The sequence below is a fragment of the Gorilla gorilla genome, chromosome 1, assembly GCF_029281585.2.
Source record: "Gorilla gorilla gorilla isolate KB3781 chromosome 1, NHGRI_mGorGor1-v2.1_pri, whole genome shotgun sequence".
Lineage (NCBI taxonomy): Eukaryota > Metazoa > Chordata > Mammalia > Primates > Hominidae > Gorilla > Gorilla gorilla.
The window spans coordinates 202,226,639-202,243,785 of record NC_073224.2 but is presented as its reverse complement, the minus strand read 5'-3'; the positions used below and the strand labels follow the sequence as shown (position 1 = coordinate 202,243,785).

General features: G+C 53.8%; 1 protein-coding gene across 5 annotated transcripts in view; it reads right to left on the bottom strand.

Annotated features, from left to right (window-relative positions):
• EPHA10 (EPH receptor A10) overlaps positions 1 to 17,147 on the bottom strand; it is a 50,803-nt gene that overhangs the window by 4,820 nt on the left and 28,836 nt on the right. For 3 of the 5 annotated variants that reach the window (XM_063700253.1, XM_031004452.3, XM_055356487.2), the window contains 10 exons: positions 16,094 to 16,227; positions 12,285 to 12,456; positions 7,982 to 8,090; positions 4,195 to 4,256; positions 3,925 to 4,050; positions 2,544 to 2,729; positions 1,672 to 1,733; positions 1,240 to 1,443; positions 798 to 947; positions 287 to 480 (listed from right to left, as the gene is read on the bottom strand). In XM_063700253.1, the coding sequence (XP_063556323.1) occupies positions 287 to 480; positions 798 to 947; positions 1,240 to 1,443; positions 1,672 to 1,733; positions 2,544 to 2,729; positions 3,925 to 4,050; positions 4,195 to 4,256; positions 7,982 to 8,090; positions 12,285 to 12,456; positions 16,094 to 16,227 (1,399 nt within the window). Of the gene's footprint in view, positions 1 to 286; positions 481 to 797; positions 948 to 1,239; positions 1,444 to 1,671; positions 1,734 to 2,543; positions 2,730 to 3,924; positions 4,051 to 4,194; positions 4,257 to 7,981; positions 8,091 to 12,284; positions 12,457 to 16,093; positions 16,228 to 17,147 lie in introns of those variants that run through there. The other 2 variants (XM_031004455.3, XR_010131575.1) reach the window with 2 other exon arrangements.

The window sequence follows — 17,147 nt, the reverse complement described above, 5'->3', positions numbered from 1 at the left end:
CATTGGAACTACAAATGTGTTAGGGCTATTACCACATCTATTTCTCCAGTCAAAGGTCATTGTACCCGGGGATGTGGGCAAAATCCAGGAGAAGCAGAAGTGACCAGGAGGATGTGCAGTGAGGTGGGCCTGGGCAGGCGGGCGGGCTACAGCCCTCTGGGGCAATGGGGTGAACAATTGCTCTCGGACAGGTGGGGTGGTGGAGGCGGTGGGTTTGCACTTGCAACATGCAGGGAGGCCCTCCACGGACAGGTGAGAGGCTGGCTGTCCCCATGTGGGAACGTACCTGGGACAGGTAGTCGGGGCACACTTGGGGGGCTCTGGGTCCTGCACCATCTTGCTCAGGATGCTGTGGATCTGGGAGAACCTGGGCCGCTCACCTGGGTCCTTCTGCCAGCAGTCGAGCATTAGTCGGTGCAGAGGGTTAGGACAGTTCCTGGGGGGTGGCAGCCGGAAGCCATCCTCCACAGCCTTGATCACCTGGGCCACGGGGGTGGGGAGCAGAGAGGAGGCTCTGGGTTTCCCCAGCACATGGTGCGTGCACACACACATGCACACACACACATGCGCACACAGACACAGACACAGACACACACACATGCACACACACAGACACAGACACACACACACACACACCCAAGGAAGCCTGGGGCAGTGGCCAGGCAGAACCAGAAGCAAGCAGACGGAGAAGAGGGGCCTGAGGCAGGAAGGTTGAGGGCCAACGGGCAGAGGTCAGGAAGCTGGGGCCTGAGCTGAGAGGGTCAGAAGGCATGCAGCTGGAGCCACAGGTTACTCACGTCTTGGCCAGACATGTCCCAGTAAGGCCGCTCCCCAAAGGCCATCACCTCCCACATGATGATGCCAAAGCTCCACACGTCACTGGCAGAGCTGAAGTGGCCAAACTGAAGCGTCTCGGGGGCGGCCCATAGCGCTGGGCTCCGGCCACTCTGTAGGGGCAGGCAGGTCAGGGGCAAGGAGGAACTGGGTGACACGCAGGTTTCCCCACCCCACTGAGCCCCAGATCCAGCCTGCGTGTCATCCTCCCAGGCAACCCCCAACTCCAGCTTCACATCTGGGAAAGACACAAAAGCTGACCTCAAGGTGGGGTTCACTCGCATTTATGCCAAGACCAACTGGGTGGAGGGGCAGGGAAAGGAGTAGAAGTGGGGAGCTAGGGGCTCCAGGGCAGCTTGGTGGGAACCAGAAGGCACAGGCAGGCTTGGCTGGGGGCGCCCTCACCATAGTGGTGTAGACAGCCTCTGATCGGTCCCGGGGGCCCCGCCCGAAGCCAGAGATCTTGCAGACAAGGTCGCTGCTGACCAGCACATGGCGAGCTGCCAGGCCCCGGTGAACGTAGCCCATCTCTGACAGATACTTCATGGCTGATGCCAGCCCAGGCAGCAACCCCATCAGTTGCCCAGCCACCAGCTGCCCCTCGTGCCGCTGTGGAGGGAGAAGACTGAGGCCAGGGCTGTGGGCTTGGATCCCCTGGTGTTGTGTGACACCAGGGCTGTCACCTAGCTCTCGCCAGGCTTTAGTTCACCCTGTGACCACAGGTCAGCCCGGCCAGTGGGGATGATGCCAATTCCAAGCCCTACCAAAGAGAAAAGTGAGGGACCCCTGCCCGCTTTACAGAATAAAGTGGTCATTGGCAGCCCCAGGGCCACTCACCCTGAGGAAGCCGTCCAGGGCCCCATGGCTCATGTACTCGGTGACAATCATCAAGGTGCTTCCTGTGCCCAGGGATGGGAACACACATGCTAAGTTGTCCACTCCACCCCGCATGCACACAAGTTTCCCCCCCAGGGTCCCAGACCGGGCCTCGAGAGCCAGAACCAGCACCAAGCTCCCTAATCTCGCCATCCTCCTGCCCAGCCCAGGGTCCTCTATGCCAAGGAACAAAAGAGGAGACATCTGTAGGTGAACAAAGTCCAAGGTCATGAGCTGCAACAAGCTTGCTAAGAAAGATCACTCTTTCTAGGAGTGATATTCTAGGGGACCTATCACAGGTCAGAAAGGTCATCCTGGCCGGGCGCGGTGGCTCACACCTGTAATCCCAGCACTTTGGGAGGCTGAGGCAGGTGGATCACGAGGTCAGGAGATCAAGACCATCCTGGCTAACATGGTGAAACCCCGTCTCTACTAAAAAAAAAAATACAAAAAAATTAGCTGGGCCTGGTGGCAGGCACCTGTAGTCCCAGCTGCTCGGGAGGCTGAGGCAAGAGAATGGCATGATCCCAGGAGGCAGAGCTTGCAGTGAGCCGAGATCTCACCACTGCACCCTAGCCTGGGCAACAGAGCGAGACTCCATCTCAAAAAAAAAAAAGAAAGAAAGAAAGAAAAGAAAGGTCATTCTGAGCCAGAGTGGCCGCTCCAGGAGAAGGGCCGCCTTAAGTCAGTGAAAGCTGAGGTCCCTGGCTGAAGCTCCCTCCCATAGCTGAGGGAAGGACCTGGAGAGGCAGGGGCACTCCAAACTCCCACACCATCATTTCCACCCCCCATACCCGTGGGCTGGGCAGCAGGAAGGGAGCACCGGGCCCTACCTCGGGTAACAACGCCCTCCAGCCGCACGATGTGGCTATGGTCAAACTGGCCCAGCGTGAGGGCCTCGGCCAGGAAGCCGAGCCTCTGTGAGTCGGAGGCGCTGTCCCTCAGCGTGTGCACGGCTACGGGCAGCTCCTGGCGACCGGGGAGCTGCAAGCAGCCACAGCACAGCTCCCCAAACCGCCCTGTGGGGAAACAGCACCTCAGATACCGCCAGAGGCCACTGCCCTGGCTGAGCTGGGCAGGCTGAGCCGAGGAGAAAGTGACTCTGACCAGCCTGACCAACATGGCGAAACCCAGTCTCTACTAAAAATACAAAAATTAACCAGACAAGGTGGCACATGCCTGTAATCCCAGCTACTTGAGAAGCTGAGGCAGGAAAATCACTTGAACCCAGGAGGCAGAGGTTGCAGTGAGCTGAGATTGTGCCACTGCACTTCAGACTGGGTGACACAGCAAGACTCGGTCTCAAAAAAAAAAGTGACTCCAGATCATGAACTGTTTCCAGCTTAAATCCTGGTAAACTGAGTACCAGCAGTGTGACCTTGAATTCCATCTCTTTCCTTTTCTTGGCCTGTCTCCTCTGTGAAATGAGGATTCCTCCCTGCCTTCCTCAGTGGGGGGAGGTTTCACAAGCCTTAAAGAAAGGATGGGGCACATGCCAGCACGCTGACTGCCATCAAACCCCACGTGACCCAGGATGGATGACAATGACATCTATTCTTCCACCCTGCCCCTTTCTGGCTTCTGTCCAGCGGGTCTGGAGACAGTGTCAGGGGATAATGTCAGGCTCCCAATGAAAGCAGCTGCCGTCTCTGAGCACAGGAGGCTGAGGATTTGTAGTCAGGAAGAAAGGCTAGCAGGAGACTGGCCCTTAGAGAGCAAGCGCCGACAGCCAGGCCCTGTGAGGAGTGCTGGGAGGTCCCCACATTAGCCCCCAGAAGGCAGATATCATGCCCATTTCTCAGATGAGAAACTGAGGCTCTGAGCAAAACAGGGCCATGACCCTGATCATGCAGCGGGTCAGTGGGAGAGCCAGGACTAGACCTCAGTTATGTCTGGCCCCTAAGCTTGCAAAGGCCCCTCCCCACTGCCCCATGAAGCCTGGGACTAAACTGCCAGTGGCAGTGTGCAGAGGTCTGACCTTGAGGACCAGGAGAAGGTCACAGACCCCTCTGCCATCCTCTTCCCTATAATCAGGCAAGCCAGGGACTTTCTGGGTGGAGGGTGGGCTTGGTGTGGAGGCAGGGCTTCCAGACACGAGCAGGGACTTGGGTGGAGGTGGGCTTCAGGATAGAGGTGTGGACAGAGTAGGGGCGGGGCCTGTAGAGTGGGTGAGGCTTCCAGATGGGGACAAGGCTTCCTGGGCACCCAGCTTGCCTCCTCCAAGGCTCCTCTCCAGCGTGACGCTTTTTGCATCCAGTTCCTTGGCGAACAGATGCACAGCCTGCAGCGGGTCCCCACAGCTCTGCGGGTCCAGGAATGTGCGACGTGTTGGGACTTTGACTGGGAGAGAAAGAGATGAGCCTAAGGAATGGGACCTCTACCACTGGGGTTGACAAGGGGGCTCATGCAGTGTAGCAAGGCAGAGGGCTGAGGAGTGAGGCAGGGTGGAACCCGCCCCTCCCCAGCCAGGCCCAGCCAACTCACAGTGGAAATACAGCTCCTCTTCATCATGGGCATCCCCTCCTCCTTTGCCATAGCTGCAGGGCCTGGCAGGGAGTTCAGGGTCATTCTTTCAGCCAGGCCACTCCAGCCCTTCCCATTGCAGAGCACTGAGGGCAGCACCTCTTTGTCCCTTCAAAAGACAAGGCCTGTGCCCTGGGGGAGGGAACTTCTTGTCCAGCTGGTTTAAAAGCTTCTCTGTGGTTTGACGACCTCCCCATGGCACAGATACAACTGTAGCCCTAGACCAAACCCTCACCACCACCACCATCCCTAGCTACTTTCACATGGTGAAAATTATTGCAACTCCAGAGGCACCCAATCCACATCCTGGCTGGAGGCCCCCAGCTGCCCCCACATGCAGTTTTGTGAAAGTGTGAATAAGGCAAGCGGATCTAGCACTCGGGGGCAGCTTCTGGTCTGGTCAGGAAAACAAACATGGAGAGTTAGCCACAAGCCCACTCACCAGCGCTGGCAAAGGAGAAAGGTACTGTACTGTTGGGACACGGGACAGACAGGCCTGACCTGATCCAAGGTCATTGTGGAGGGCTTCCTGAGACAGAGGCAGCCACGGGCCAAAGGACTGCATCACAGTCAACAAAGCCACAGGCCGGTACTTGGGGCCCCTAGGGGCAGGGCCTTGCTGGCCAAGATAAAGACTTTGGCTTTTATTCTGGGAGCAGAGGAGAGCCCCTGTGGGGTTTAAGCAGAGGAGTGCAATGATTTGATTTCTACTTTAGAAAGAGCTCCAGTTGCAGAGTGGAAGCTGCCATGGGTGTCACCACAGGAGAGGAGCTGGCTGTGGTTCCAGCTATGGGGTCAACATGGGCATGGAGAGAGGCAGAGGACTCGAGTGACATGAAGGTGACAGGGGCCACAGGGCTGAGAGGTTGTTGGATGGCAGAAAGGAAGAGGGAGAAGTTGCCCGCAGTTTATGGTGGTGCCATTTACTGGGACGAGGAGACAAAAAGTTCACATTTAGACATCTGAGTTTGCAGGCCTGGGGGGATAAGCAGGGAAGATAAGACGGGGGTTCGACGTGTGTGTGTGTGTCTGGAGCTTGGAAGAGAGGCCTGCTCTGCAGATACAAATCAGGAGCAATGAGCATGGCCCAGGGAGAGGATGGAGTCTGAGAAGACGGACTAGGAATAAGTCTGAGAAACCCCAACATCCAGGCTAGTGGAAGGAAGCACCAAGGACAGTACAAAAGAATCGCCAGAGGAACAGAAGGAGAGCAGAGGGAAACTGGGGCAGGGTATCACGGGGACCAAGGACAGGGAAAGTAGAGGGGATGGTAGAGAGAAATCACATAAAGGTACAAGGATGAGAGACCAAGGGAGGAGTTTCCAAAGTTTTCACAACAGAGATGATCACATGTAGATACAGATGGGAAGGAGGAGCTAGGCTGTCACACAGGGGGAAGCGGCCACCGCAGAGTGTTGACAGCCTGGGCTCGGAACCTGACTGCACGGACCTGCTTCCCAGCTCCTCCACTCGGTAGCTGTGGGACTGGGTGGCTCCATTTTCTCTTTAATAAAATCAGGATAAAGATAGGCCTGCCAGACAGCAGCATGTCAGCTTACCAAGCCTCCACACATGTTCACTGTTATGGGGGGCAGAGGGGAACATTAGGAGTAATAGTGGGCTCCCAAGATGGCAAAAGGGTGGGGTTCAGTCATAGGTGGAAGGACTGATCCTGGCTGGGAGGATCACCTCCTCTAGAGAAAAGGGGGTGAGGATGGGTGCAGAAGCAGGCAGGTTTGTAGGTTTGGTGGTGAGTAGTCCAGGGGCCAGTGATGAGGCTAAAGAACAGGTGTGACTGGTGTGGCCAAGAGAGCAAGCTGCAAAGACAGGGCGTCTGCAGACCAAGAAGGGAACTGGATTAAGTATTGGGGTGAGGCCAGGCATGGTGGCTCATACCTGTAATCCCAGCACTTTGGGAGGCTGAGGTGGGTAGATCACCTGAGGTCAGGAGTTTGAGACCAGCCTGGCCAAAATGGCAAAACCCCGTCTCTACTAAAAATACAAAAAATTAGCTGGATATGGTGGCACGGGCCTGTAGTCCCAGTTACTCAGGAGGCCGAGGCAAAAGAATCAGTTGAACTGGGGAGGCAGAGGCTGCACTGAGCTGAGATCATGCCACTGCACCTCAGTCTGGGTGACAAGAGCAAGGCTCCATCTCAAAAACAAAAAAAAAAGAAGAAGTAACGAGGTGAAGCATTCTAGGGAGATGGCCAGGAGGAACAGAAGAGATGATCCTTGGGAATGAGAAGTCCAAGAACCAAGGGGCAAGGGATGGGACAGGCTGTCTGGCAGCTACTGAAGTCACCCAGGGTGGTGACAGGACTTCCACAAATGAGGAGCAACATCCAGGAGAGATGAGTGGAGATGAAGGGGGGAAGGCTGAGTGGATGGAGGAGCGAAAGACGGTGCGTGGTGAGGAGAGGAGAGAGGCTTCCACTGGACCACACGGTCTGGTGAGAAGTGGGCAAGCCAGGGTGGACTGGAGAGGAGGGAAATTGGAGGTGAGGGACCACGGCGCAGAGCAGGTACTACACACAGGATGGTGTGAGAGGTGCTGCAGACAGCCCACCAGGCTGGGACATGCATGCTGGAGGAGAACACCTCTCTACCCCTCCACACTAGACTGGGCTCACTCTCCCCATTTCAGAGCAGCTGGATTTGGAATCCCGCGCTGGCTTGCTCTGCCTCTGTAGTGCACCTGTCCCTGGGGTGCTCCTGTCCTGCAGAGCCTCTGCCCGGAAGAGGGGCTCTTGGCTAGCTTGTCTCCCTTTCTTCCTTCTGCCTCTCAGAGCCTCTCAGTGCAAAGCCAGGATGAGATACTCTCGGCATCTGTCCATCTCTGCTTTTCCAGCGGGTCCAGCACATGGACCCTTCACGCTCCACGAGCAAGGAACTCCCTACTGTTGTCCTGCCCTCCTGATTTGCCTGGTCCAGGCAGAGCTGGCTCCTAGACTAGTGAGACAGTGTTCTCTCCCACTCAGTCACTTTCAGTGCCTCATTCAAGGCCAAGCAAATTAGCCAGTGCCAAATGAATGCCCATTGTCCTTCCAGCTGCCAGGCAGTTTCAGGATGCTGAGATGTGGCTCCCCAGCCCGCCCAGCCTGGGACCCATCTGGGCGACTCTGCCTGCAGCAGAGTGTGGCCCTGGGGAGAAGGGGAGGATACATGCCAGGAGGCCTCTGCTGCCTGCAAAAGGACTAGAATCTTCTCTGAACCATACTCAAGCTCTACGTCTTCCTCCTATCCCCTTTCTCTGCTCACCCTCCTGCAAGCTTCTTTCTGCTGGGGGTGGGAGGTTTCTGCTTTATGAATTGCCCTCCCTGTCCTGCCCCTGCCACACACATACATACACAAGATTTCTGTCTTTTCCCCCTTTTCCTGTGTTCGAGGGCCTCAAGAGGCCCGGGGGCAGGGGCTGGGGGCCTCTGAGCTCCTCCGGAGAATTCTAATCACACTGGAGCAGCCGGAGCTTGATTCCTTCCTCAGTGATGCCTTCTGACATTTAATGAGTTAAGGCGCTAAATCCCCTTCATCCCAGAGCAGCTGAGCTAGCTGCAGTGCTGGCTGCCGCATGAACAGTGAGCTGGGGGGAGGGGCCGGGATGATGCACGCCTACATTTGTACAGCAGTGTGCTTGCGGGTGCAAATCTGCGTGTGTGCAAAGTGGGCAGAGATGCCTGTGAGCACACATTAATGTGCACGGGACATGACCCACCAGGAGTCACCTAGGCTGGGGCCAGCCACCTACCTCCTCCAAATGGCCAGCACACTCATCACGGAGCCCAGGACGAGGAGGGCCGAGATGGTCACTACGGTGACGACAATGGCGGGGCTCTGGTCCCTGGACCCTGAGGCAGCTGGGAGGAAAATCACGAGGTTGAGGCAGGCAGAGGACCAGGCTCCTAGGCAAGCCCCAGGGCAGACTCCTATCCTCACCCTGTAGCAGGATTCCCACAGCACCTCTGCACTTGGCACTGCCTCCCAGCCACAGAGGCGCCAAGGCAGTCCCACTAACCACAGTGGCACCTGGAGTCCCAAGAGCTTCCTCTGCTCTCAGGGCAGAACACCTCCACAGCAGCCCAGCTCCTGCTCAGAGAGGCAGGAGTCCAGACAGGCAGGGCCAGGCCTCCCTCTATGCCTTTCAGATGAGCAGTGAGGGACTCAAAGTTGCTCTGCAGGAGGAATGGCCTCTGCTCTGAGCTCCCTACCCCCAATCCAGACCATCCACCAACAATAATAAAAAGGGCTAACGGTAACTGCACCTTACTCCATTCAAGACACTGGGCCATGTGCCTTCACTATACTGTCTTGTTTCATCTTCACAATAATCCAGGAAGGTATTACCATCTTCATCTTACAGCTGAGGAAACTGAGGTTGAGAAATTACATAATTTGCCCAAGATCACATGGCTAAAAAGTGGTGAACCTAAGATTTGAGCATCACTCCAAAAGTCTCTGCCTGATTCCAAAGCTTCTGCTTTGAACTATTTCTCCAAGAGAGCAGCCTAGAGGACCCTCGCTCTCAGCCCTATTCATCGATCCATCCAATCAACCCATCCATCCATCCAACCTATGTGCCTGGTTTGCATTAGTACTGAGGAGAGAGGGGTGAATGGGCCTACGGGTGAGATAGAAACAAAAATCTTAACTGTAGAATGAAAAAAGAAACAGAAATGAGCAGAGCTGAGCAGAGGCACAATAATTTCTTCCTAAAGCCAATGAGGAAGGCTTCACAGAAAAAGGTGCCATCTGAACTGGACCTGGAGACTGGAAGGATTTTTGATGGTGCTTTGATGCACACACTGGGTCTGAAAATGGCAAGTCGTCCCCTGTGTCTGGGAAACAGACTGCATGAAGGCAGAGAGTGGCAAATAGGAAGCTGGAGGGTGGGAAGATGGAGGGAACTGGGGGAGCCAGAACCTGGAGGGCCTTGAACGCTAAGCTAAGGAGTATAAACTTTCTCCTGTGGGTGACAGGGAGCAGTGGAGAGAGTTCCTGCCTAAGAAGAAAAGGAATGAGGGTGTCTGCTGAGGTGGGAGTGAGGATGGAGAAGAGGTGCTTGAGAGAGGTGAAGGTTTGGCATAACTATTAGGAATGGGAAAAGTACTAAGTGGCCCTGAAGACTGAACTGAGATTGGAAAGTACACCTCTGCAGGCAGCTTCCACGTGGGACACAGGGAGGAGAAAGGTCCAAGTCTGGGGACTAGCAGGTGGGTGCAGCAAGGTGCCCAGGGAATGAGGGTTGGCAGACTTGGGGAGTATTTCTGATGAGATCATCTGCAGGGGCTGGGTAGAGATGGGTGTGGGGCCAGGAGGAGCTAAAAGTCTGGGAGATGAGGTAGGATCCAGTGAGCAGTCTTTCGGATGTCACAGAGCAAGTAACGAGGAACAGAAGACGAGAGTTAGAGGCCAAAAATGCTAGAGTCAGAGAGGGCATTTCAGAGCCCAGGGTTCCAGAGGCAAAGAGGGCTGAGGGTCTGGGTGGGGATAGAGGGGAATAGAGTTGCCAAGAACTGTTTGAAATGAGGCAACCACGTGGACACAGAAACGGAGAAAGATGCCAGCAGTGGGCAGCCTCTGAGATGGCATCCCTACCTCCTGGTATCCATTCCCCGTGAGCACAGGCTGGACTCATTTCTAATGAACAGAATATGGCAAGAGTATTGCGATGTCATTCCCAAGATCAGGAAACAAGATGAATGGCTTCTGTCTTGGGTGCCCTCTCCCTGGCTCACAGTCTCTGGAAGAATCCAGTGGTTGTGGTGAGCAGCTCTAAGGAGAGGCCCACGGGACAAGGAAGAGCACGCCTCAGCAGCAGCCAGCAAGACCCTGAGCAGGGAGGTGAACTCTCCCTCAGCTAAGCCCCGAGATGATCACAGCCCCTGAGGACAACTTGACGGCAGCCTTGGAAGAGACCCTAAGTCACTGGCACCTAGCTGAGAGGCACCTATATTACCGATCCATGGAAACATAAGATTGTAAATATTTGTTGTTTTCACCTGCTAGATGTTGGGGCAACTTGTTACATAGCAATAGGTAACTAGCACAGTGGTGACGCATAAGCGTTCACCAAGACCTTGATTTGGGGCTGGGCATGGTGGCTCACACCTGTAATCCTAACACTTTGGGAGGCCAAGACAGGAGAATTGCTTTGAGCCCAGGAGTTCGAGACCAGCCTGAGCAACATAGCAAGATTCCATCGCTCTTTTCAAAAAAAGAAAAAAGAAAAAGATCCTGCTTTGGAAGGCGGGGGGCAGTAGCTCAAACCTGTGATCCCAGCACTTTGGCAGGCCGAGTGGAGGGATCACCTGAGCCCAGGAGTTTGAAACCAGCCTGAGCAACATAGTGAGACCCCCAAAAAGTAAAAATATTAGCTGGGCATGGTGGCAAGCGCCTGTGGTCTCAGCTACTTGCGAAGCTGAGGTGGGAGGATCACTTAAGCCTGGAAAGTTGAGGCTGCAGTGAGCTGTGATTGTGCCACTACACTCCAGCCTGGGTGACACAGTAAGACCCTACCTCAAAAAAAAAAAAATCTCAATTTGGAGACACAGCTCATGGGAAACCACACTCTGCAGATTGGGAGAACCATAGCCAGGGCCACAAGAAGGGAGACTGGGGATCTCAGCAGTCTCTACTATCTGAGAGGTACCCAATGAATGGAGACCATCAGCCCTTCTCCACTGACGGTCCCCAGCTCCTGCCCCCACTACGCCCACTCCAGCCAAACCTGCCCGCCTTTGTTCAGATGGCTTCCTCTCCCCAGAATGCCTCCCTGCCCATCTGTACACATTCAAATGATCCCCAGCTATAATCTTCTCTTTCCAGCACCTGGCCGAGGTCTGACACTTTTTGCATTCAGGCGAGAAGTGTGGTCTTCCTTCCCAGAACTCAGACCCCTTCAGCATTTTATCTTCACTTCCCTTTGGACTCAGAGCTCTTCCTATCTTGGATTAGAGTCATGTAGCAGGTTGGAAAGAATTATTATCTTGACAGCTGGTGCCAGAATGCCTCTTAGGGGGAACTGCCTTTGTTCAGGAAAATATTTTCATGAGCTGCTCAGGGTAGATAGAGGTGAGATCCTGAGGACCAGGTTAGCAGCAGGCAAAGCAACAAGACAGCTAAACTGCTCTGCACACATCAGGGAATTGGGGAGTGGGTGGGGAGAAGAGGAACCAGGGGAGGGAAGTAAAGGAGGAGGGAGGAAAGCACAATATTGCGGAGAAGCCGGAGATGTTTTCAGATGAGGATATTCAATTTCCAGTTTTTGTTTGGTTTTGGTAACAGCTTTATTGAGATATCGTTCGCATACCATGTGATTTACCCACTTAAGTTACACAATCCTTCTTTTTTTTTTGAGACAGAGTCTCACTCTGTGACCTAGGCTGGAAGGTAGTGGCACAATCTTGGCTCACTGCAACCTCTGCCTCCCGGTTTTAAGTGATTCTTGTGCCTCAGCCTCCCGAGTAGCTGGGATTACAGGTGCCCGCCACCACGCCCGACTGATTTTTGTATTTTTAGTAGAGAAGGAGTTTCACCATGTTGGCCGGGCTGGTCTCGAACTCCTGACCTCAGGTGATCCACCTGCCTCAGCCTCCCAAAGTGCTGGGATTACAGGTGTGAGCCATCGCGCCTGGCCGCAATCCTTATTTTTGTGTTTATCACTGCAATGCAACCCCTTCATGTCCATCAACCTTCAGTGAAGTCAGCATCACGCTCTAAGGCCTAGTGGGGAAAGGGACAGTGTCCCATGTTTGGGTCTCTATCCAAACTGAGTCTCTATCCAGCTGAGACATGGGTTATAGCTGTTTACAAACCCCTCTCCTGTGAGCTCCTCCAGGACAGTTTCCCAATCTAATTCATGTCGGGGAACAGGCATTAGTCAGTGGATTTCAAAGTCATTAATTAATTAGGCTGTAATTAAACTGTTCTGCAGGCTCCCTTCATTGCACAGATAACTCCAGATAACTCTCCCCCTCTATTTGTCTCCCTACCTCAGCCCCGTGCAGGGTTCTCTCTGTCTAGGTCCCTGTCCACTCACACACACTACTTACCCTCCCCCAGGGTCTGCACTTCTATGCTGGGGTTAAAGCTCTGGGCCTCCCAGGATGGCCCCAGGGAAGCGGCCCGGATCTGAAAGACGTAGCGGGTAGCCGGCTTCAGGTTGGTGACGGTGACTGTGGGCGCCCCTGTCTTCACCATGGAGTAAGTCTGCTCACTCTGACCCTGGAGAGAGATCAAGAAGTGAAGCCCACCAGCGCCAGATCCACTGTTCTAGGAGAACAAAGGGTGAACAGGAACAGGGAGGCAGGAGAAGCGCCCTTACGTGAATGTGGGCTGAGTGCGAAAACCCAACCTCAATCATCTTGGGGGTTCCCAGGGATCTTTTCCTTGGATCCTTAGCCCCTGTCTTCACCACAAGCACCCACCCACACTCGGTGGCACTTGTAGCTGAGAATAGCCCCACCTCTGCATAAGAGAAATTTTAGAGAAGACACCAGATCCTCCTTCCGGGGGATGATAGGATGAGAGCCACCAGGGCCTGTCCATCCAGGCTAAGCTGAGCCAGTGCCCTAGGCAGGCCTGAAGCCTCAAAGGACAGAATGAGAGAATGAGCCCTGACCCATGAAAGCCCCCAATGGCCCACAAGGCTTTTCCTTTCCTTGATGTCTGATTTTCACAACTGTCCTGCAAGGCTCAGAGGACAGAAAGTATTATCTTGTTTGTTTGTTTCACAGATAAGGAAACCCAGTTCAGAGGGATAAAGACTCCCCCAAGGCCCCAGCTGGAGCTATCACTGATGAGCGCCTACTCAGTGCCAGCTTCTGCATGAGACCCTTTGCCTCCTGTGAGCCTCACAACAGCCCTGTGGAGTCAGCATTTCCATCTCCTTTTTAGGTGAGGTTCACATCAAGGAAGGGGCTGGTGCACCCTCTGAATCCCTGCAGAGCCTGTGTTTTTTGCTCGACATCATGCTGCCCCCCACTCCACCCCAACACACCTGACAATGGCATACTAGAGATGCTCCTCCCGTCGTTTCGTCCCTGCCCACACCTTATTAGAGGCCCTGCCATATCCACAGCCCCAGAAGGTTACTCTCCCCACTGATATTCGGTGGCTCCAGCTTTCTGACCATAGCATTCAGGAATTGGGACAGACTTTCACCCAAGCTGGGCCAATCAGAATCTCTCTTCCAGGCATCTCAACAATCCATTGAAAGACAGAGAAGCAGTGGCTTCAGGACCCACAAGGTAGGGCAGGCTAGGGGCAGAGAGGAGGAAGGAGCAAGGCTGCCTACCTGGGCATTGGCAACGTGCTGTAAGCAAGCCCCTCTGCACCGTGGGCTGGACTGGTGTGCAGAGAGAGGTTGAGATGAGCAGCACTGTGACTCCAGAGAGAAGCTGCCAGACACCTGCCCAGGTCCAGTGGCCCAGCAAGGCTTCTACTCAGCAGGCTCCATGAGAGTACACTGAAGCCTTTCAAATATAGCCCTTTTATACTTGTTCTTTTTTTTTTTTTTTTTTTTGAGGCAGACTCTTGCTGTGTCACCTAGGCTGGAATGCAGTGTGGTGCAATCTCGGCTCACTGCAACCTCCACCTCCTGGGTTCAAGCAATTCTCCCTGCCTCAGCCTCCTGAGTAGCTGGGATTACAGGCACCCACCACCATGCCTGGCTAGTTTTTGTTTTTTTAATAGAGACTGGGTTTCGCCATGTTAGCCAGGCTGGTCTCGAACTCCTGACCTCAGGTGATCCACCTGCCTTGGCCTCTCAAAGTGCTGGGATTACAGGTGTGCACCACCACGCCCGGCCTTGTTCCTTCTTTTTTGTTGCTTTTGGGGGTTTTGGTGGGTTTTTTTGAGACAGGGTCTAGCTCTGTTGCCCAGGCTGGAGTGCAGCGGTGCAACCACTGCTCACTGCAGCCTTGACTTCCCGGGCTCAAGCGATCTTCCTGCTTCAGCATCCCAAGTTGCTGGGACCACAGGCGCACACCACCATGCCTGGCTAATTTCTTTTTTGTAGAGGTGGCAGTCTAACTTTGTTGCCCAGGCTGGTCTTGAACTCCTGGCCTCAAGCCATCCTCCCGTCTCAGCTTCCCAAAGTGCTGGAATCACAGGTGGTAGCCACTGAGCCTGGCCCTTGCTCCTCTTTTTGAGGGTTTTCATGCCCAACAACCTGGGAGCATCCACCCAGCTCAACCTTGGGGCTCTTGTCTATACCCTGATCCTCAAAGTCCATTCAGTGAGTCCTTTCTAAGCACCTGCTTCCCAGTGTCCTTTGCTGCTCTGCCTAAACATCAGCATTCCTCAGGGCTCTGTCCTGGCCACTCTTCTCAGACACATTCCCCTTCTCATTCCTCTCCCCCAATTTCTCCCCTGGCAGCAGCTATTGTCTCTATGCTGAGAGCCCCCAACACTCTCACTCTCTCTCTCTTTCTCTCCCTTTCCAAGCCAGGCCTCTCCCTTAAGCTTCAGACCTGCAAGTCTACCTGGGTGTCCCAGAGGTCCCCTGAATGCTAGATGAGCAAAACCAGGTTCATCACCTTGCTCCAAGCCTGCCCTTCCACCTCAGTGCTTCTCCATCTCAGTCAGTGGTACCTCAGTCTCTGGGTTACCCAGGTCAGACACCCAGCAGTGACTCAGGACTCTCTCCTCCTTCCCACTCATCCCCAGCACTCACAGGTCTCAACAGACTTCCAGTATTCAAAAACTATTTTCAGCAAAGGAGTCCCTCATGTCATTGAGGAGTGAGTGAAGTTCTGACACATGTAGAAGCTGAAAGAGGTTTCACTTTAGTGAATATAATTTGCACCAAGGTGAGAAACAGTTTAACAGTAGTTTGCATATCAGATTTAAAGATAATAAATTGGCCAGGTGCAGTGGCTCACGCCAGTAATCCCAGCACTTTGGGAGGCTAAGGCGGGTGGATCACCTGAGGTCAGGAGATATAGACCAGCCTGGCCAACACAATGAAACCTCGTCTCTACTAAAAATACAAAAATGAGCTGGGTGTAGTTGTGCATGCCTGTAATCCCAGTTACTTGGGAGGCTGAAGCAGGAGAATCACTTGAACCCGGGAGACGGAGGTTGCAGTGAGCCGAGATCATGTCACTGCACTCCAGCCTGGGTGACAAGAATGAAACTCTGTCTCAAAATAAATAAATAAATAATAAAGGTAATAAACTTATGGGGAAAAGAGCAGATTGGGATGTGACTCCATTTGTTACATCACAGCTAAGCTGCAACCACAGATTGACAATGGATACAAGAGGTCAGCAAAAATCAGCACAAGTATCCTATGGGGATCAATTGGCCATATGGAGTTCACAATCAAGAGTTCTGTACATATTTTATTATCACTGTAAATGCTGTGCTACACTTTTTTATATGACTGGAATTATAATAACTCATACATTTATTGTTCTGGAAAGCTGGCTGTTAAATATCTACCAGCACACCACCACACCTAGCAATGTGCTCCATGGTCAGGCACTTTTGTAAAATTAGAAATGATATGATCTTTCTGTGTCCTTTTTCTTTAAAAGGGCTCTACAAATGGTACGTATAAGATTCAGCCACACAAAATCTGGACCGGGCCCCAGAGAAAGCTCTTTGTCAACCGAAACACTAGGTGACATGGGGACAATGGAGATGGTTGGTGTTGGAGATAGACCTGAGCGGAGAGAGGAAGAGCAGGAGTCCGGGGGCGGAGAGGGAGACTCGAGCCTGGGGCCCCTAGGAGACGGGTGGTTATGTTTACAAAGGGAGTAACGAGGGCTTTTGCTGGGAGGATGGCCTGAAGAACCAGAAGCCCTGCGGGACAGGTGCGGGGCAGGCTCCAGGTCCCTCCCAGACACGCACTCACCTTCTCGTAGTATCTGATCTCGTACTCCGTGTCATTGGCCCCAGGGGCTCCAGCAGGGATGGGCTCCCGCCACGACAGGGACACGCTCTGGGGTTCCACTCGGTCCCTGCGGATCTCATCCTCCTCCCAGGGCGCTGAAAGTAAGTTACGTGGGATTCTCCACCTTGACCCACCTCACGGCAGGGCTGGGGGTGCGGGGAAGAGGGTGCGGCGTGCGGGGCTGTGGGACCGGACTAGAGAGGCCTGGGGCGTGGTCTGACGGGCTGTGGGCGGGGCTAGGGAACTGCCTGAGAGGCACGGCCAAAGGAGAGGAGTCTGTGGGACCAGAGGAAAGAAGCCCCTCTGCCCCCACAGCCCTTTTCTTCATTGTCCCATAGAGGGAAAAGCATTAGGCCTTCTACTGCTTGCCCACCCCTTACAGCCCAGCTTCTCTCATGGTGGTTGGCTCTAATCCTCCAGGCTCTTTCTATACTTGCTGCAGCTTGGAGACATAAGAGAGCATTTAGAGGCAGAAGGACCTGCTTCTTAACGATTCCAATGGTCTGGTCAAGAGGTAATACACTCAACAAACTAGAAATAGGAGGAAATTATCCCAAAAGAATAAAGGCCATATATGAAAAGCCTACAGTGAGCATCATACCCCATGGTGAAAGACTGGAAGCCTTCCCTCCAACATCAGGAAAAAGGTAAGATGTCTGCTGTCATCACTTTTATTCATCATAATACCAGAAGTTCTAGCCAGAGCAGTTAGGCAAGAAAAAGAAATAAAAGGCATCCAAACTGGAAAAGAAGCAGGAAATTTATCTCTGTTTACAGATGACATGATCTTATATGTAGAAAACCCTAAAGATTCCACACACAAAATTGTTAGGCCAGGCGTGGTGGCTCACGCCTATAATCCCAGCACACTGGGAGGCTGAGGCAGGTGGTTCACGAGGTCAAGAGATCAAGACCAGCCGGGCAGGTGGATCACTTGACGTCAGGTCGAGGCAGGTGGACCACTTGAGGCCAGGAGTTCGAGACCAGCCTGATCAAATGGTGAAACCCTGTCTCC